The sequence below is a fragment of the Crocuta crocuta genome, unplaced genomic scaffold (genome assembly GCF_008692635.1).
Source record: "Crocuta crocuta isolate KB4526 unplaced genomic scaffold, BGI_CrCroc_1.0 scaffold13, whole genome shotgun sequence".
Lineage (NCBI taxonomy): Eukaryota > Metazoa > Chordata > Mammalia > Carnivora > Hyaenidae > Crocuta > Crocuta crocuta.
This window is the reverse complement of record NW_027530007.1, coordinates 5,537,797-5,558,180: the sequence shown is the minus strand read 5'-3', so window position 1 is coordinate 5,558,180 and position 20,384 is coordinate 5,537,797. Positions and strand designations below refer to the sequence as shown.

The window sequence follows — 20,384 nt, the reverse complement described above, 5'->3', positions numbered from 1 at the left end:
TCTGGCCAGGGCTCGGCAGCGCGTCAGGTGTGAGGGCAAAGTCGGGGCCTCTCTGCTTGGCCGGTTCCAGTCTGTGAAGCTGGGAGGTGCGGGAACCCAAGCCCTCAGCCCCCGGCCACCGGGAAGACAGACCCGAAATCCTGACCTTCTGCTGGGAGCCGCACCGCACAGGCACCGAGGGGCACAAGCCACGAGCGGCGGGGAGCGCGGGGTCTTCAGGGAGGGCTCGTCTCTGTAAAGAGCCCCGAAGGCACCCACACTTCAACGGCGTGCGGGTCCCTCAGGGGCAGAACAGGAGAGCCACCTCCCTCTCTGCTCCCTTGAGAAGCCAGTCTGCTTCCGTCACCCCCCATCCGCTGCCCTCAGGGAGGCCACCCTTCCCCCTCAAAGACACACCCACCGTGCGTCTGCCCTCGGACACCCCCCCTCCCGCCCTCGCTGTCCCCGCGTGGCCATGCGACCACAGACACGCAGGGCTGGCCTGCTTCTGTAGCACGGGGGCCCGCCGACCCCCGCCCACAGCCCAGCAGGCCCTGAGAAAGGGGTCCCCCGACTCCTCCCGTCTCTCCCTCACCTGATTCTCCCGCGGCCCCAGTGCGCTGTCACCCAGCCCCAGCGCGGACCCGGACCCGGGTCTGGGCAGCTGCTGCTGCTGCAGCTCATGCAGCTGCCGGGGGAGGAGGAAGTGGCCCTGAGCCCCCTCCCCAGCAAGAGGCATGGAGAGAAACGGAACACAATGGCTTCGTAATCATGACGGAAACCCTGAAGTCATCTAGGAGGGCACGGCCCGAGCGCTCTGGCAACACAGCTCCCTGCCGCCCTGTCCCCCGAAGGGCCTCACCATCCTAACTACAGCCGCGCAGCCTCGCAGGGACAGAGGACGGCTGAAGCGAGGCTGACCGAGCCGGGCCACCTCCGCCCCCCACACCTCGACGGGCCAGAGCGGCAAGGCGGCCCCGGCGGTGGCCCTGAGGGACAAGACCTTGCGACCACAGCTTCGCCACATGGGCTCGGCAGGTGACACGTAACAAAGCCTGGAGGTCTCCCTGGCAGGCCCGGGGTGGGGGGGTGGGTGCTTGGATCTGGGCCAATGTGCCGGGACTGGCATGGGCTGCAGACGAGAGCTCCTGCTCTGTGACCCGAGTGCAAACTCAGACGCCCCCCTTAGGAAAGCACGGTGTGGGGCACGCAAACAACAATAGGGACGAAGATGAACTTTGGTACATCGTCATACGGTAAAAAAAAAACAAACAAAAAAACAACCCATGAATACATCTGGTGGACTTTCCCTAGAATCCGACGTCCACGCTGAGGTGCAGGCTCTGGGACAGGGCGTGGGGTCCCTGCCTGGCCGAGGACTGCCCCCGAGCCCCGCCCCCACAGGCTTCCTCTCTGCTGGTCTCGGCTACTCGTCTGCACATGTGGATGCCTGTCCACCGCTCTGCTGCCTTCTCACCACTCCAAGGTAGGAAGAGCCCAGCTCTCCACCTGCCAGGGCTCGGGATCCCCTGCTTCCTTCTTACCGTGTTTGCAATGAACTGAAAGCAAAGCTTTTGCCATAAAATGACGCTCTGCCCCTCGGTTGTGCTCCGTCCTCTGTCCCCGGTGTGCTCCCGGCCCGGCCAGTTCTCAGCTTCTCCAGCAGCAACTGTGGCAAAGGCCACACTTGTCCCCCAAAACCCACCCCCACGTGCTCAGTAGTAAGGCCCCCCGCTATCAAGACACATGACACCGACAGAAGAGCAGTTCCCAGGCCCTGTGGAGCTGGGTGCGGCTACGTGACTTGGTTCTGGCCGAGGGGACTCTGGTGGACAGAAAAAAGGCCCAGGGTGTCCCCATCCTAATCCCTAGAAGCTATGATGCGAGACACAAAAGGGGACATTTGGGGCGGGAGTGAGGAAGGATCTTGGGGTGGAGCGGCTAGCCCGGATGTCCCGGGGGGCCGATGTAATCACAGCGGTCCTTGTAAGGGGAGGTCGGGGTGGGTTGCACCCCCACCCCGGCCAGGTCCACACCGCCTCCCCAGGAGGCCAGAGGCCCCAGGCCACCCCCCTGTCCCTCAGCCACGTTGTCCTCGAGGCAAATCCAGGCTTATGCCTGATGATGGCCAGAGCCTCTGACAGCGGTGAAAACACCAGAAAGCACTCGAGAAAACCATCAGTAGAGAAAACCGGGGAAGGTTTAGTATTTCACCATAACTTAAAAAAAGATATGAAATAACACCAATATAAAACACTGCATAGCAAATCACGTTTGTACAAAATCCAGTAAGAAAACATAATTTTATCATTTCAGATGATTCATAAAATACATTTTGCTAAAAAGCAAACCAACGTCATGAGCAGTGACGGTCTCCTGGGCGCGGCGGAGACACGAGCCTCGCGCGTCTGGGCGCCGTGCCCTCGCTGAGGACGCCGGTGGGGCTGGCGCTGGCACGAGAGCCCGTCGGCAGCGCGGCGCCCCTGCCACCCTCGGCCACGCTCACCAGTGGCCCCGGCGGGGCGCGGGGGGAGGAGGGTGAACGCGAGCCTGCCCCTGTGCTGCGGCAGGAATCCGTGCTGGCGTCTGCAGCCGCCACCTCACTGGTAGGTGACCTTCACGCAGAACGCTTCTTCGTTCTTGTCCTCGTGGTCGTTGATGTAAATCAGAATCTCCTCCTCCCCGGGGCTCCGGCGAGGCGCAAACCGCAGGCCAATGGTGTAGGTCTCTCCTCCCCCAACCTAGACGCAGGCGAGCATCAAATCCTAGCCCCACCCCAGCCTCTCTCTCTGTTCCGGCAAGTTCGACGCAGGCAAACCCAGGCTGACAGGGGCTCTTAAGCTGAGGCTCCAGCCCCGGGTACAGGGCGCATGCGGGGCCTCCAGGCTCCAGATGTTCTAGATGTTCTGAACTACTTCCCGGTGTTCCCGGCCACAGCTGCTCCTCCCACGTCCCAGGGGATGCTTCCCAACTGAGGAAACCCCCTCCCCTGACAGGCCGCATCCCTGCACCTGCCTTAAAATACAACAGAGAAAAGGCTAACTTGCAGGGCGCTTACGGGCGAAGGGGCTGGTAACTGAGGGCAGGCTGGCCACCAGAACCCCCACAACGGTGCCCAGACGTGGGGGCCCCAGAGGCGCAGGCAGAAGAGCTGGATGAGGGGTGCCCACCCCACCCCCCAATTCCGAACGGCTCTACTCCCTCCCGGACTCTCAGGACCACCATCATGAGACGGAACTGCTCCTAGATGGGGCGCGCACCCCCGCACCGCAGAGCCCACGGCCCCCCGCACCCCCCCACTGCGGTGCCGCGCACCTGGAAGGAGTCCTCCCTGAACTGCAGCAGGTCGGGGTGGTCGCTGAGCAGGCGGTAGGTCCGCGGGGAGGGGTACGGGTTGGTGTAGGTGATCCGCTTGTTGGCCCCCTTGCCTTCGCCCGCGGCCAGCGTGATCTCGAAGGCCTGTGAGGGCGAGGACGGTCACCCTGCCCGACCCGCTCAGCTGGTGCAGCCCAACACGGGCCACGTCCAGGAATACGACAGACGCCCACTCCAGGGGCAGCCCCACCACCCCCCCCAGGCCACGGGCCACGGAGAAGGCGACTCCCGCCCGAGCCGGGCCGCAGGAGCAGGTGACAGTCAGGTGACACACCACCCGTGCCCCGCGGCCACCACGCTGACCCCCACCCGCCTGACCTTGGAAATGAGAGGCGGGCGGCACGAGAGGCACACGAGCCACGAGGCCACCAGCTGGTGGCAGTCCACGTCGACCAGGTTGAGGTGGATGAACCGGCCCCCCGGCCGCCGGGGCCTCACGCCCACGTCCAGGTCCAGCACCCCATGAGGGGGCAGCACGAACACACCTCTGGGCTCAGTCTTCAAGGGCAGAAGAGAAGCGGGTCAGGACACGGCCCTCACGCCTTGCGCACCACGGCTTCCGGACGCCCACGGCCCAGGGGACGAAGGGAGCCCCGAGGGAGCCCAGGCCGTTCCGGGGGGGGGGCCCGTGTGCCCTGCACGAGATCAGCAGGGGCCCGGGGACGCCACATCTGAAGCCCGAGCAGCCTCGCCGCCAGCGTCACAGCACCTCACGGTCCGCATTGCCACCTCCGAGGGCCAGGGCGCCCAGGTGTGACGGCCCCTGAGCGCCAGGGCCGCCCCGTCAGGGAGACCCCCACGAGCTCCTCTCTCCACCCTGGGAGCAGCAGGGGGTCTGCACCGCCCGCATCACCCAGATGTACAGTTGTGGCTAAATTAACCCCAGAGGTACTTTTAACATTTACCCTCCGATAACCCTCAATATTGGCCTTCGGGGCTTCTAAGTCACTCATCCAGGATGGCGTGTTTAACAATCTGGACGAAGACGGCCGAGCCCCGAGCCTGTGTCCTCGGGACCCAGCTGGCTGCAGCCGGTCCACGCCGTCCGTCCGCTCCCAGGGTGGGGTGAGGATGAGGAGGCAGGATAACACCCAGCAACCTACCGTCAGCTCCTGGGGGTGCGAGGTGAAAGCTCGCACCCTCCGAACCGCCTGCGTCCCACGAAGGACGAGGGATAGGCGGGTCCGCTGGCCTGTGACGCAGGAGACGTCCACGCGCTGTAGGGAGTGGAGGTAGACCTGCCAAATCTGGACAGGGGTGGCCAGCCAGTGGTCCCTGCGCGGGACGGAAGCCAGGATCAGCGCCGGTGGGGACGGAAGCCAGGAGGAGGCCAAGCGGCGGCCGGGAGAACGGGGGCCGAGGACACAGGGTAGAGCCCAGCCGCGGGCACGTTCCAGCCCAAGGCGGGTGGCTCGCCCCACGTGGCCTCTCCACCACGACACCCTGCGTGAGTGACGACACAGCCTCTGCCAGAGACCAGCGGGAGGCCCACAGGGGGCACGACACAGAAGTGTGCGGGGGCTGGGAGGCCACGCCGGCCTGCGCTCGCGGCCATCCTAGCTGCCTGGTGCCGCAGGGCACCGACCCTTTCCTGCACGGGGGCTCAGCAGCGGCCCCCTCGTCCACACAGCCCGAGACGGGCCCTGAGCGCAGTTAGCCTTGTCGGAGTGCCGTGCGTGCTGTTTGGAAGCCCCCAGCCTGCCCCGTTCTAAAGGGTTCTCAAGGGGCTGGGACAGGAGAGTTCTGAGGAAAAAGGAAAAGGGTCATTTCAACGGAGTGGGAGAAACAAGAAGGTGATGTCATCACCGTCTCAGGCATCGAGGGACAATGGCCGCCACCTCCCATCTCCCCTGGTTGGAACCGGGCACCATTCCGGGGCAGACGCCGCCCCGGGTCTCTCTTTTGTGGGCTCTGTGCATCCCCCAGGCCACCGGCGCCTCTCTGAGCAGAGGGCGCCCTTTGCGAGGCCCCCGCCAGCCTGAGGTCTCACGTCCCGTGGCCAAACGCCTGACAACGACCCCATCAGGAGCTCAGGGAGGCCTAGGCCCCTTCCAATGCCAAAGCCGCTGCCAAAGCCATTTCTCACCCGCGCCTGCCCCTCCAGGCCTCCGGGGTCCCGGTTCTCGGACTTACATGTAAACGAGGACAAAGAAGTCTTTGGTCTCCGGACTTCGACCGCTGGCCACCTTCAGGAACACGTCCCGCGGCTCCCCAGGGCCCTGCCGGACGCGGGGCCACCGTGGGAACACCGCACACCTGCCCGCCCCGAGTCCAGCCCCCTGAGCCCGCACGGAGTGAAAGCAGCCATGAGCCAGGCTCCCTTCCCCCCGACAGGTGTTTAATTTTCAGTATTAGTCAGAATTTGCCATCTTTTTTACTGCAAAAAAAGAAAATCGTTAACTTCCTGATTTCATATTGAGTTCAATAATCATATTCTGCAGGAGATTTTATCCAGTTTCCTAACCAGTCATAATATAATTATTGCCATTACTCTTTACACAATGGCAATTAATAAGTGGCTTAATTACCACTCACTCTATTCACTCTACTTCACGCCTTTTTCCTTTCATTTAAATTCAGATAATCAAAGAACTGATCTACTTGCAGAAGAGATGAAAATTCACACATAAAGCTCCCGCAAGGATGTCCAAATAGCCCTCGAGCATCTTCGAAAGACACCACTTCATGGAAACCTCACAATGAAGAGGCCGCAGGAGGTCAGGGGCCTGGATGACGGGCGGCTGGCTGGGAGACGGGCTAAGCGGGACTTACCACGTTCTGGGTCTCACAAATGACGTTCGGGTCACTACATCGGACATGGACCTGGGGTTCCTCGCCTAGTCCTCCCACGGGAGCACCTGGTGTGGAGGATTATCAAAACAAACGTCTTTTCTGAACAGCCTGGCCCGTCATAGGTGCTCAACACATGTGACGCCCTACCCCGGTCCCGCCTGCTGGGGCACTGGCACCTGGGGCCTTACCCAAAGGGAGGGACCGAAGTACACGGGGGACGGGGGTGGGGGAGGGGACTACAGCGCCAGGCACAGGAGGCACCGGGCCAGAACCACACGGGTGACTTGGCAGCGGGAGGCACAAGGCTGCTCCCCACACAGCCCTCGGGGCCGAGGGTCAGCCAGCCCAGGACACACCCGGACATCTCGGAGCACGCGACAAGGTGGCCATTTCAAAACAAAGGCAGGTGGCGGAATTTACGAGTGGGTCACAGGATGGAGCCCGAGCATCGCAGGACAACACAATGATGCCACCCGTCACCCTCGGGGAAAAGCCTCTGCCCGTGTGTGGAACCCAACAAACGCCGCAAGCCGTGGGGACACATGGGACCTGCCTGCAAGCGCGGGCCAGGGCGGCAGGCGGATGGCCTTCTTCAGGAAGGTGAGCTCCGGGTGGTAGAAGCGGAAGACCTGGTCCACCACGTGGGGCTGCGTCTCCACGGTCAGGCAGAGCACCGCGAGGGGCTTGCCGCCGCCGCCCCGGAACAGGACCTGCCGACAGCAGACGGCGTCCGCGTCAGGACTCGCACCAGCAAGCCACACCCAGCAACTGCCAGTGACAGAGGTCTGCAGCCACGTCCCCTCCACCAGGCGTGCGCCGGGCAGGCGGTCTGGGGTCTGGCGCTAACGGGCGGCCATGTGATTCCAGACGGTAAAAGGAGGATGTACCTTAACCAGAAAGGCTGGAATGATAAACTTCCATTTAAAAAAAAAGTTAGGAAAGCTCTGTACCCAAAAGAGGCACTGCTGTGGACGCCTGACAAGTGTCTCTATTCCCTGAGCTCTCAGGCCCCTGAGCGAGGCCGGGCCGCAGCCTGACACCCGGGGCCACCTTCCCTCATGCACAGAGAACCCGTCCACACTGTGGAGTGGGCACCCCTCCAGCCCTGCCCGCAGAAGCCGCCCTTCCGGACTCCTCAGGCACCGTCCTGGCAGTTCTTTGCTGTTTTCCCACAAAGCTGTGCATGGTGGTGCCTATTTGGAGCTTCACCTGAAAGGTCTCCTTCCCCGTCTCACGCGTGCTCACCCGGCTGGGAGAGCAGCTCCCGCAGGCGTGTCCACGGGTCATCATCTGTGCCCGGACCCTCTGGTCAGACCTGCACCCGACACTGAGGCTTCAGGCTGAACAGCACCACGCGTGTATCCGGCTGCCGTGCTCGCTACAGACCAGGCTCTGCCCCCCACCCTGTTCTTGTGGCTGCGCCCCCCAGACCAGGCTCTGCCCCCTGCTCTTGAGGCTGCGCCCCCCAAGCCCAGGCTCTGCTCCCCCACCCTGTTCTTGAGGCTGCGCCCCCCAGACCAGGCTCTGCCCCCTCACAGCTGGGCCTCCCCAGACCACATTTCTGCTCCTGGAAGCACAGGGGACAGCCAGGCTGGGGAGAAGGGAACCTTCCGGACAGCCTCACACAGCGACCCGCCCTTGCCCACCAGCGGCAGCTCCCCCACAGCGGGGCTTCGGTCCAGAGTGTGATTTTCCACACTACTGACCCTGAACGGCGGGATGGCGCCCTCCTCGAGATGAGTCTCGGGCTCCCCGCCCACGCTGAGCCCCGAGTCTTAGAATTTCCAGTTTCTTCCCTCTGGTCCCTAGCACAAGGCAGGGACAGGTAGCCACTTTCTGCCGTTTCTACCTCCTTGAAGGCTTCGAGTTCACCCACGCAGTGACCTGGTAACATCAGGAGCCAGCCTAGTTCACAGTACTTTGAAAGGGAGGGCAGTGCCAGAGGGAGGGGAGTTCAAGGCCGGCCACAGCCGAGAAGCAGCGAGTATAAACCTGTGTTCACAACGAGCCTCCGAAACCGGACCGCCTCTGGAGGCTGCTAGGGCACAATTCATGATTTTGAAAACTGATAAATAAAATGAGAGAGTCCAGCATGTACCCTGACTTTCTGGTGTGAAATATATTTCAGAGCAGGGACGCCTGGGGGGCTCAGTCGGTTAAGCGTCCGACTTGGGCTCCGGTCGTGATCTCGCGGTTCACGAGTTTGAGCCCCACATTGGGCTCTGTGCTGACAGCGTGGAGCCTGGAGCCCGCTTCAGATTCTGTGTCTCCCTCTCTCTCTGCTCCTCCCTCACTCACACCCTGTCTATCTGTCTCTCTCAAAAATAAATAAACATTTTTTTAAAAATTAAAAAAACAAAAGACATTTCAGGGCACCCACACTGCTGGTGGGAAATGCTTATTTCTGGCAGAATCACAGCAAACAAGCACAGAGAGGAAAAAAGTGGAATTTCCCCATTTTCCACCCTGAAAGTGAGTGTGGGCAATGAATCTGAGGTGGGCAGCAGTGACAAGGCGGAGGGGTCAGTGCCCGGCCTCACACTGCCCAGAGCCAGGCGAGCACAGAGCGGACAGCGGCAGCACCGCAGGGACACACTGTCCCCGTGCGTCAGGGACACGCCCCGAGGCAGTCGTGGTAAGCTCCTCAGATCCGTGGGGTTCGCCTTCAAACTCCAAGTTCACGTAAGAAAACGGCATTAGCTCTCAGGTTTCACCGGCAGCCCGAAGTTCCTTAAACGAGGCAAAGCGGCGCCTCCGCAGTAAAGGAAGACAAAGCCGTCCGCCCTGGGACGAGCCACGGGCACCAGCTGCCACGGTGAGCTGGGGACACAGGCCTGCACTGGGGAGCTGGCCTCTCATCTGGGACCCACTGAAATCCCATCCTGGGCAGCGACGGGGCAAAATCTTGTTGCTTTTGTTTTTACTTTCAAACTACTTCAGGGGCGCCTGCGTGGCTCAGTCGGTTGAGCGTCTGACTTTGGCTCAGGTCATGATCTCGCGGTTCGTGGGTTCAAGCCCCGCGTCGGGCTCTGTGCTGACAGCTAGCTCAGAGCCTGAAGCCTGTTGTGGATTCTGTGTCTCCCTCTCTCTCTCTGACCCTCCCCTGATCATTCTCTCTCTCTCTCTCAGAAATAAATTTAAAAAACACTAAAAAAATTAAACAACAACAATAACAAAAAAAAAACCAAACTACTTCAAACAGGCATTTGTCTCCCGGAGAAAAGCTTCAGAAACTCCTAATAGAACAGCAGCATCCCGAGCTCTCACTAAGAACATTCTAGAACATTCTAGAGCAGCTGCTGTGTGTGCAAACACACCTCCCTTGGAGGCAACAGGGTCCCCAGAAGTAGCACCCGCCCCCGCATGCACTCTAGGGGATGCGGGGACACGGGGACGAGGGTCACGGGGCCCGTCTGACCCCCAGTGTGGGGCGGCCGCATGCTGGGATGGCTGTACTTCCAGGGCCGTGGGGTGGCACAGAAAACCGAGAGCTGCCAGGTGCCAAGTGGCCAGCTTGGCCTCCATGCCAGACAGCCACCCGGGGCTGCACCAGTGTTGGCTGAAGCAGCCACCGCCCCATCAGGACACGGAAAGTCCACCTTTGGGGTCCCGCTCCACCACCAGCCTCCCTGGCAGCAGGAGAAGGGAAGGGCCGAGGCCAGGACCCAGCGGCCTGAGGAACAATGGGAGTCGGGAACGCCTCACCGGGTCTGCTCGGAGGACACCTGGCTCTGGTGCCGAGACCCTCGGGATGCCTGGGACCCGAGATCGCCTGCCCCCTACCTTGGCGTGCTTGGTGGGCGGTGCTCCGCACTTCTGGGGCGATCCGGGGTCTGTGTCCTTCTCAGACCTCAGCTCCGCAGGGGCCTGAGAGAAACCGTAGGCACCAGTGGGTCGCGGCACAGGAGTCGGAGGCTGACAGGCACTATAGGGACAGCTGTCACCCTGCGGCCCCCATGCACAGTCTCCTTTTCATGATAAGCATCCGGGCGGCCGCTGTCATGAACCAGCCTCACTGCCCCGAAGAGGAAGCAGGGGCTGCCATGAGCTGCGCAGGCCCAGCCACCAGGCAGCCCTGCTGCGCCTGGAGCCTGAGGACTGACATCACTGTCCCTACGACCTCCTGTCCCAAAGCTGCATCCAAAGAGCCTGCAGGGATCTGTGCGCCTCCCTTGAAGTGAGGAGCCCCGTCCTACAGAGCTGACCTCAAAAGTCAGTAAAACAGATGAGCCGCATCCCCGCAGCCTCCCCGTCACGTACCACTCACACCCCCCACTGAAGACCCCCATGCCCGCCTTTCCTGCAGCACCACACACGCTACACAAGACGCGGGCAAACAGCATTAACCAGGGAGCACAAAACACTGGAAAGTTTCAGCCCGTTGGCTCTTCTGAGGGAAGGAGTGGTTCTGGGCCCACGGAGCTGAGAGCACTCAGAGGGGACGGTCCAGCCCTTCCCGAGGCCCGCCGGGGATGCGCACGCGCAAGGGGTGACACCCAAAGGCTAATGAGCCTTTGGGCAGCATGGAGGAAGACGCAGAAATGCCCTGCCGCCCCTCAGCCCCGTGGGATCCCCCCCGAGCCTGCCCAGCCCACCGGCCCAAAGGGCGGCCTCCCCACCTGCCCCACAGAGAAGGTCTGGTATTTGAAGGGGACGTGGGCGGTCTCTCGGGGGCGCAGGAAGAGCTGTGGGGCGAGGCCGCCCCGCAGACGGAACATGTCCTCCTCCACCGGCGTGTGTAGCTTGGCCGCGTCTTTGAAGTAGCGCCACTCCCGACTGTCCGAGACGATGCTAGAGGGCAGGGGGACGCGCCGCTGAGGCAGAAACGCATTTCCAGGCAGTGCCCTGCCCGCCCGCTGGAGATGGCGCTGGGGACAGAGGACCCCGTTGGGGCTGCTGCTCTCCACACCTCAGCTCGGGGTTGTCCACCTCGATGGTCACGGTGTGCTGCGCGTTGTGGGGGTTCCGAAGGGCAAACTCGAAGAACTCGGCGGTGCCCAGTGTGACGTGGATGGTGTGCCTGGTGGTGATGGCCAGGCTCAGCGCGTTGGTGATGCTCTCCGCCTTCGTGCGCTCCCGATAAGCAGCGATGACCCGCAGGTCGCGGGCGTGCTGTGCACGGATGCTCTGCTGGGCCTGCACGGGGGAGACACGGGTGCCCAGCCAGGCCAGTCCTGGCCTCACTCTCCCTCTTGAGGGCTATCTGGCCACCTCCCCACCCTCCACCCCAAATATCACATTTTTCTGGAATCACCCCCCCTCTTCCTCAGCCACCTGGGTTGGACAGGACTGGCCTGCTCCAGCTCCAGAGGACAGAGAACAACGGGGCTACACAGCACTCCGGACCCCTCTGTGCCCTGCCACGGGGGGACCCCAGGGAAGGCGGGGTCTGCCCCGCATGCTCCCAAGAGGCTACATCTGCCCGTGAGACCAACTCCCCCCAGGGCCTCGAGGCTGGCGTCCAGGTGGAGTGGGGAGTTAGAAGCAGAGGTTGCCAACGGAATGGGAAAAGATAGTTGCAAATGACGTATCAGATAAAGGGTTAATATCCAAAATCTATAAGGAACTCACCAAACTCCACACCCGAAAAACAAACAAGCCNGGGGATGAGCACTGGGTGTTATATGGAAACCAACTTGACAATAAACTATTTGTAAAATAAATAAATAAATAAATAAATAAATAAAAGAAGCAAAGGTTGCCAATGAAAGAGGAAAGTGTCTCCTCAAAACGGAGATGGGATAGGCTGACTGCACAGGGCCACCCCGGGAACAGACGAGCGCTCACCAACAAGCTGGCGCCCCGGCCACGGGGCTCTCCTCGGGACTCTTGGAGGCGCACGGACCTCATCCGCTCCAGCTTGCGCCTGCGGACGGCGTCCCCCTCGTGGCCGGTGCCCTGGGGACCCGTGCTCCTGTGGTGCGAGGGCGCGAACAGCATGGCAGCCAGCTCACAGTCCACGTCAGCCAGCTTCTGCGCCTGGACCACATTTCTTACTTCTGGAAGGTTCAAGAGGGAGCAAGAAGTTGAGGTGTTGAGTTTACATTCTTTAAGCAGACCCCGCACCAAGCCTCCAGCCCTCCCTGCACCTTTGGATGTGGATAAAGGTGGTAACCTTATAACCTGGTCTCCACATGTCCCTCCCTCCCTTTACCAGCCTTTCAAATAAAGGAACTGATTGTGATCTCTACAGACCAATTAATACACCATTAGATGATTTTCCAGAGGAGAAAAAGGTCAGCGTTCTAGAAGATGAGGCTCTCTGGATTCTCAAGGGCCACCGACACTCTCACCCAGGACAGGAGCCACTCTGCACTCTCAGGTCCTCAGAGCCACCTGTGCACTCCCATCAGGAATCAAGGGCTCTAAGGAGTTGCCCACTTAGCCTGAAGCCCCCAGGCGACTCGGGTGGGTGGGCTCAGACCAGGCCTGGCTTCAGAGCTCGTCCCCTTGACTCTGCACTCAGCCGCCCCTAGACAGCCGGGCCCCGGGGCACCGACTCCGTTGGGGGCCTCTGGTCAAACCTCGGACATACACAAAAGCCGTGTTTGAAAATGGAAGCCAAAATAGGCCAGGCGCCAGCAGGCAGAGGGGCGCACTTCCTCAGGTGACAAAGCCACGCGTGGCTCACACCAGGTCACAAGCTGACACACGAGGTTCCTGGACCCCCACTTAGCTGGTGCAGGCGGGCAGATGAGGAGGAGCTCCCATCTGAGGACGGGGCCTCCCTGACTCCCAGGACCAGCAGAGCCCACAGGAAGTGAGCACCCTCCTGAATCGGCCGTCCAGGCCTGCACTGCTGCCGCGTCTCCAGCCTCCTACTGACGCACTCCTCACAGTGGCCAAGTGACCTTCCCCTCACTCGCTGTCACGCATAAACCAGTACGATTTCCAGGGGCTTCACCTCCAATCTATTTTAAAGCTGTTTAGTTGCTTTTCAGATACCATGACTGGTTTAGTCTAGTAACATGTCCACCCCAGAACAATGTCTCTCCCGTCTGGGGTACAGGCATGTGGGGGGGCGAGCCCACCTGGGTGGGGTTTGAGCAGCCTGAGGCCTGCAGTCCCGAGGGGACNGGCCAAGTGACCTTCCCCTCACTCGCTGTCACGCATAAACCAGTACGATTTCCGGGGGCTTCACCTCCAATCTATTTTAAAGCTGTTTAGTTGCTTTTCAGATACCATGACTGGTTTAGTCTAGTAACATGTCCACCCCAGAACAATGTCTCTCCCGTCTGGGGTACAGGCATGTGGGGGGCGAGCCCACCTGGGTGGGGTTTGAGCAGCCTGAGGCCCGCAGTCCCGAGGGGATGGACCGGACGAGACGAGCAAGGCTGGGGGTTAATCAAGGAGCTCACGTGACACGCAGCGTCACCCAGTTCCGAAGAAACCAGAAATGGGATTTCAGCACCTTGGAGAGCCTCCCTCAAAGTCTGCACATGGTCCCGCTCCCCGAGCCTTGCCCGTTGAGGGAGGACAGGCTGCCTGGTGGGGCCCCGTCCTCTGGCTTTGATCAAACAGGGACCGGGTGGGGGACTCCGGACTCAATTCACTCAACAAACCTGCACTGGTCATGGCCAGCTGAGCTGCCCTGCAGAGTCCCTGACCCGCTGGGCCCCGAGCCCGTGCCTTTCACAAGCACTCCCCAGTCTGTTCACGGACCAGCCTGGGATGGAGAAATACTGGCCCCAAAGTGGGAACCCTTAATTCCCACCCAAGCTCACCTCCCTCACCCACACTGCGGGCCACATCACACGCCCTCCTCTGACTCGGTTTCTTCAACACTACAACGAGGGAGCCCGAACATCTCTCATTCTGCCTGGATCACAGCTCTCAGGCCCCTCGAGCACCTGGACCCCCAGGGTCCTTCTCCCAGGAGAGCGTACGAGCCCCCACAAAGTCTTGGTTGGAGTTTCAGGAAGCTCGTGGGGGTCCTGGAGGCCTTAAGGCTCTCACCAGCCATAGCATGGACGCCTCATCTTGGCCACAGTCTCAAGGCCAACAGCGTCAGAGGACCGTCCACATGGGAAGGTCAGGGCAATTGTGGATCCACACCAGGTGGCCTGCACCGCGGGGGACACTGCCCGGAGAGCACCCCACTTTTTGCCCCACCTTGCTTCCAGGTCTGCGGGTCATTTAAGGGGACGGAAAACTCTGGACACTCCCTGCTGTGAACGTTCCCAGCAAGCACAGGCCTTTACTCCCCAGGCTCCAAAACTGGTTTACTCCTCTCCCTGACGTGGGATTTTCAAAATCGCTTTTTAAAAATCACTCTCTGTACATCCTGACCTTCTCTTCATTTCCTCTTCCCCTGCAGATGGGCAGCTAACCAGAGCCAGACGCTACCTGTAGGACTGGAATCTGCTATGAAACGGCACAGACGGCCTCCGGTCTCGAGCGTGCCGAGCTGGGGTGGCCTGTGGTCCACTGAGGCAGGCCCTGAGGCGACAGCTGCGGCTCTGCCCCCAGATCCAGAGGGGCAGCAAAGCCCCATCCAGGCTCCATGCACGCACCCCACCCCAGCCCCCACACCAATCTCACGCACAAGGGACCCACCCGCCCCAACCCACTCCCAACTCACGTCTTGGCCCCCCACGCGTGAGCAGGCTGCCTCCCTCGAAGTGGCCAGCTCTGTCGTTCGAGATGACCCGTGACCTGGAAGGTGGCAACACGCTGGAACTCCTCACTCTCTGCTCACACACATGACCTAAATTAGAAACAGCCCAACAGAAGGTATTAACGCTAAAAAGGAGTCTGATGAGAATGTCAATATTCCCTGCAGGCAATTCTGGTCTTCAAAGGGCCCGTCCACCTCCCCAGCCGGCTAACACCCCAAAACCACACACTGAGTCGGGAGGTGATGGGCAGGCTGGCCACCGCATATGTGGACAGCAGAGTCTGCTTCCCCACAGCGAGCTAAAGGTACTCGGGGCGCCTGCCCAGACTCACGCCTTGATCTTGGCAGCCCCGTGATGTGGGACGGCTCACACACCCCGATGCCACCCTGCTCCAGGAAGGCCTCTGTGCCCATCTGCAAACATCTGACAACACACCTGAAGGTAAAAGAGCCTCGAAAAGCTAGAATCTTCTGTAGCTGTTTCTATAAAGAAGCTTGAGACAGAAGCATGTGCTTCAGAGGGGTGGGGTGTGAGCCCAGAGGCAGAGCACAGGGCACAGCCGCCCAGGCTGCTAACTGGCCCGGGGGCAAGGGGTGCCTGCCTGCAGAAATGCTCCTCCCGGGAAGGAGGACGCGCTGTCCTCTGCCCAAATGCAACTCCCACCGCCGGGAGGCAGGGCACAGCTGAGGGCACCGGATTCCCACATGAAAAGCTCCCGGCATCCGGCGATCTCTCAGGGAACAGCACCCCCTTCCCGCCTCCACTCTGCCCCAGGGAGGACAGGACGGGGCGGCTTCCCTGCTCCATTCCGCCCTCCTCTGCCTGTCTTCTGCCAGAGACTCGTTCCCAAGGGCGAGCCCAGTGCTGGGCGCACACGCACACCCATCACCACGGTGTGACAGGTCCTCTGCCCCAGTGACAAAGGTGACGTTTTCATGTCCAGCTGCCTAATACGAGGGTCTCCCTCAGTTCGGAGCTGAGGCTGGGAAGGAGACGCCTGTCCTTCAAGGAAGGTCGCATGGTCTCTGCCTGCCACCAATGGGGCCGCCCCCCGGCCGCCCCTGCAGACCCCAGGGATGGCGGCTGGGCCCTGCTGGTGCAGCTGGGGACCCCAAAGACGGGAGCGTGACAGCACCCCACTCTCAGGAGACCAGCGAGGACAAAGGCTCCGATCTGGGGAAATGCTCGATTCAAAAATGACAGATCACCACCTCTGGCCAAAGCAAGGAGTGGCTCACTCGGCGTGGTTTAGAGGCCAGCGATAAACGGTAAGCAGGGTCCTCCCCTCTGGGGGCTTCCGTCCTTCCCATTTCAAATTCCTTGGTTGTCTTGAGTGTTTTCTGAGCATCTTGAACCAGGCTGGCCCCTCCCCCAGCCTTCCTGTGACAGGAGCTGCTCCTGGTCACCTGCCCTGCTGCCCAAGGTGCTCACAGCTCCACACGCAGCCCCGGCAGGGGGGCAGCACGTCCACGCGTGGGGGTCCCCCACGCCCCATCGGGGAGGCCACCGCACAGGGGCAAGTGTGGCACGTCCACGGTCCCCCACAGCCCCTTCTCCGACGCAGCACTGCACTTCAGGCCTGGGGAAGCGCCGGGTGGCGCCACCTGCCAACAGCAGGCGGAGGAGCCGGCCCGGAGCCCAGGGGCTGCCTGCCGGGTGCACACAGCGGCACTGTGACGTGCCAGATGGAAGACTGCCTCCTCTGCGGGTTCCTCACTTGCCCGGCCACTGAGGTGACAATCCCACCTGTGCTGGTCTTGCATCCTGAGAATGAGCTTCTGGAGCCCCAACTATTCTCTCTGCTCCACCAGCCACCCACCTGCAGCGGCCCCCACGCCCGTCTCCTGCCACGGAGGTGAGTCTCCTGCTAGACTCCTCTCATCGCCCTGGGGTCTGTTTGCCCCAACACAGCTCAGTGTCACAGGGTCGTGAGGCTCGTCCCCAAGAACGGAACCTGGTGTCAACACCCCTTTGTTGGGATCGGCTGCTGATGCCTCAGGGCTGCTTTGTCCCTTCAAGTACAAGAGGAACAGAATTCAAGGCAAGACAGGCCCCCCCCCACTTGCTCTCTACTTGTTCGTGAATCTCTCACCACTGGGCCAGGTCACCGTGGCCGCTGCTGGGCAAACGTCTCCACAAGGAAGAACCAGCAGCGTCCCCAAGAATCCCCGGGGCCCCGAGGGGGGCTGATAAGCAGGGACACACAGCCAGGCCAAGTGGGAAGGGGATGGTGGCCTGCTCCCACGAGCACAAGCCCCAAGTCTGATGCTCACCGCCCTGCTTTCCCCATGAGAGGGGAGCCATGTGCCAGCCAGCCACAGGTGCCCAATTCCTGCCACAGCTGAGACCCTCGGGGCTCCTGGCTCTCAGAAGAGTTTCTTCCTGATGCAGGGGCGGCGTGGGGCCAGCGGGTCTCACCAAGGACCCATCAGTCACCTGGCCGTGGGTTCACGCCACGCCTGAGGGAAGCCGGGAGCCCTCGGAGACCCTCCCTGCAGCCCAGGCCAGGCGGCCTTCACCCGCATCTCACGAGATGCATGCTGGCCGAGTCCCCTCCTGGTAACAGCCCACCAGGAGGGAAACACATGCAGCTCAGGGTCTGGTGCAGACAGCTCACGGGGAGGGGGTGGGGGGGTGGGGGCAGCGTCCTGGAGCCCTGCCTCTCAGGAGGGGTGACGACGGTCACCAGAGCGTGCAGGACTACGCGGTCGCCTCCAGGCAGACAAGGGTCCTCCTTGAGCTCCCCCTTTCCTCTGACGGTATTGGCACTCATGTCATTGGATCATTTGCAAACAGGACGATAAACCCGATTCACTGAACATACACGCACTTACTCAAGGACCCGGCGCGGAGAAGACGCAGACTTCCTCAGAGCACAGCCTGCGCTCTCAAATTGCTGCGGGTTTTCCTTCCCTTCGGGGAGACCTGGGTTAAGCTGGGGACCCACACGTTTGCTATGAGAGCAGAAATGGCGTCCAGGCGGGCAGGGTTCCTGACGCGGCAGGGCAGCGATCGCTTGTCCCACGGCGGGAGCAGAGCACGGCACTGCTGTCTGGCCCCAAGCCCAGGCTCTCTGTCAAAGCGCACAGCACCCAGCCTCCTTCAGCCCTGAGAACACGGGCATCTGCCCCTGGGGCCGGGGACCAGGACAGCCCCTCACTCCCCCGGGGGGCCCCCAGGAAGGGCTGCGGATACAAGTGATGCCTGGGCTCCCCGATGAGCCACAGTCACACCGCAGAAGCAGGATGGCTAGGAGGGGAGAGCATGGCTGTCGCGATCCCTACGTGACAAACAAGCACCGAGACACACAGCAGCGAGGCTGTAGAGACCGTCACGGAGCCGTCTGAGCCGGGAGGCCGCTGGCAGGAGCCCCCCCCCCGCCCCGGGAAGGCTTGCAGGAGNCACTTCCCCCCCCCCGCACTGTGAACACGGAGCCACAGCACCGTCCGGGAGAGGCCAAGCCCTGGCCCTGCTCCTCGTCCAATCTGCCGGCCTGTGCCTGCTGCTCGCTGCATAACCATCAGTTTTATAAACAAATAAAAGCTACAATACCTTTTTTTCCTGAAAAATGCAAAATCTACAGAGGAAACCACAGCGCGGCCGCGTGGACACAAGCATGCTGCGCAGCGTCTGTCCTTTGTTAACCCCTCGGCGTCCTGGCCCCAGCCTCTGGCCAGCGTCTCACCTCCCCCCGCCCCCCGACGTGCTATCGCTCTCTCGCAGGCGAAGCATGGAAATGACAATTTAAGATAACATATAATGGAGCTAATCTTTCTTCTGAAGATAAGATTTAAAACCCGGAGTCACTGCACATTTGCGGGCTGGTGAATAAATATAAAAATAACCAGCGCAATCTCAGACACAGAGTGCCCCTCACAGCTCCCTCGCTCGTGTGAGCTTCTGAATGACGTCTGCTTCTCGCATGCGGCTCATTTATTTCTCCAGAACCTAATTGAGTTTTGCTGTTTCCGTATTGTCTGTTTTCAGGGCTGCCTCGGATCCTACATCTGTAAACAAGCAGGCAGAAACCTCCAACCTGACTTAATGAGCTGCACGCCCCTCCTGCGGAGGTGGCCCAGCCCGCCCGCCTCCCCGCCGCCCGCACGGCCCGATGGGGCCCATGGGGCTCCAGGCTTTAAAGTCAGGCTGGGCTTTGAGGAATGGAAAATTCCCCAATAAAACGGGAGAGGTTGGAGTCACATCTAGACAGACATGGCTCCAGAAACCTCAAACAGCTTGCTTTCATCCTGCTTTCTTTTTTTTTTTTTAATATTTTTTTAATTTATTTCTAGGAGAGAGAGGGAGACAGCGCGAGCAGGGGAGGGTCAGAGAGAGAGGGAGTCACAGACTGAAACAGGCTCCAGGCTCTGAGCTGGCAGTCAGCACAGAGCCCGACACGGGGCCCGAACCCACGAACCGCGAGATCATGACCTAAGCGAAAGTCGGACGCTTAACCGACTAAGCCACCCAGGCGCCCCATCCTGCTTTCTATTTCACCCCAAAAAACCCCAATCCCTCCACAGTCCCCACAAGGGAGACTGAGTGGGCCTGCCCGCTGGCCCCACGGGGCTCACTCTGGCCCTCTGCCTGCCCAACGCCCTGCTGCCTGCATGAGGACGGAGGAGCATCAGGCTGTGCTCAGGGTCTCTGGGGAGCAGCCCCGGGGCACCATCAGATGGAAGGGCGCTTCAGGGCGCTAGGCTCTAGAGAAGTGTGTTTCTCTGTTCCCTTATCCCCAAGCTGCACAGAAGCTGAGGGACACTTCTCTTTCCTCTCCTGTGATGAGGTGATTCTATGGGCTGACGCTCTAGACGAAGATCTCTCCGAGATGCAGACATTTCATCTCTGTGACAGAGACACCCTTAGACAGCACCAAGAAACAAAATGTGGGCAAGACTGAGATGCTCAGCAATCAGGAACACCAGGGGCACCTGGGGTGCTTGGGTGATGATCTCACGGTTGAGGAGCTTGAGCCCCGCGTCAGATTCTCTGCTGTCAGAGCAAAGCCCACTTTGGATCCTCTGTCCCCCTCTCTCTGACCCTCCCCCGCTCACTCATGTTCTCACGCGCACTCCCTCTCTCTCTCTTAAAAACAGATAAACATTTAAAAAACATAGGTTTAAAAAAAAAAAGAAATCAGAACACCAAACAACTGGTGCCAGGACAGACGCCCAGTGGTCAGGGACAGACGCCCAGTGGTCAGGGACAGATGCTCAGTGGTCAAGGACAGATGCTCATGGTCAAGGACAGACGCCCAGTGGTGAAGGACAGATGCCCAGTGGTGAGGGACAGACGCCCAGTGGTCAGGGACAGGTACCCAGTGGTCAGGGACAGATGCCCAGTGGTCAAGGACAGATGCTCATGGTCAAGGACAGATGCCCAATGAGTAGTCAAGGACAAATGCCCAGTGGTTGAGGACAGACTCAGTGGTCAAACAGTAAGAGTTTTTCTGNCTCCCTCTATCCCCTGCCCCACCCTCTCTCCACTCCCTCAACCCTCATCTTTCTATCCATTTCCTCACCCCTCACTCCCTCCTCCCACTCCCTCCTCCCTTCCTCATTCTTCCTCCCTCCTCCCCCAACTCATCCCTCCTCCCTTCCCTCATTTGTGTATCTTCTA

The 20,384-nt window shown here is 60.8% G+C and overlaps 1 protein-coding gene across 1 annotated transcript in view; it reads right to left on the bottom strand.

Annotated features, from left to right (window-relative positions):
• Window positions 1-2,161: 2,161 nt before the first annotated feature.
• NPHP4 (nephrocystin 4) overlaps window positions 2,162-20,384 on the bottom strand; it is a 92,542-nt gene continuing 74,319 nt past the window's right edge. Inside the window, exons 19-32 of the mRNA XM_077763989.1 lie at window positions 16,585-16,658; window positions 16,295-16,369; window positions 14,729-14,854; window positions 11,935-12,146; window positions 11,057-11,283; window positions 10,767-10,938; window positions 9,931-10,014; window positions 6,701-6,857; window positions 6,127-6,212; window positions 5,488-5,573; window positions 4,458-4,629; window positions 3,673-3,852; window positions 3,295-3,438; window positions 2,162-2,720 (exon numbers count right to left, since the gene is read on the bottom strand). Coding sequence (XP_077620115.1) covers window positions 2,580-2,720; window positions 3,295-3,438; window positions 3,673-3,852; window positions 4,458-4,629; window positions 5,488-5,573; window positions 6,127-6,212; window positions 6,701-6,857; window positions 9,931-10,014; window positions 10,767-10,938; window positions 11,057-11,283; window positions 11,935-12,146; window positions 14,729-14,854; window positions 16,295-16,369; window positions 16,585-16,658 — 1,936 coding nt within the window. The 3' untranslated portion in view covers window positions 2,162-2,579. The remainder of the gene's footprint in view (window positions 2,721-3,294; window positions 3,439-3,672; window positions 3,853-4,457; window positions 4,630-5,487; window positions 5,574-6,126; window positions 6,213-6,700; window positions 6,858-9,930; window positions 10,015-10,766; window positions 10,939-11,056; window positions 11,284-11,934; window positions 12,147-14,728; window positions 14,855-16,294; window positions 16,370-16,584; window positions 16,659-20,384) is intronic.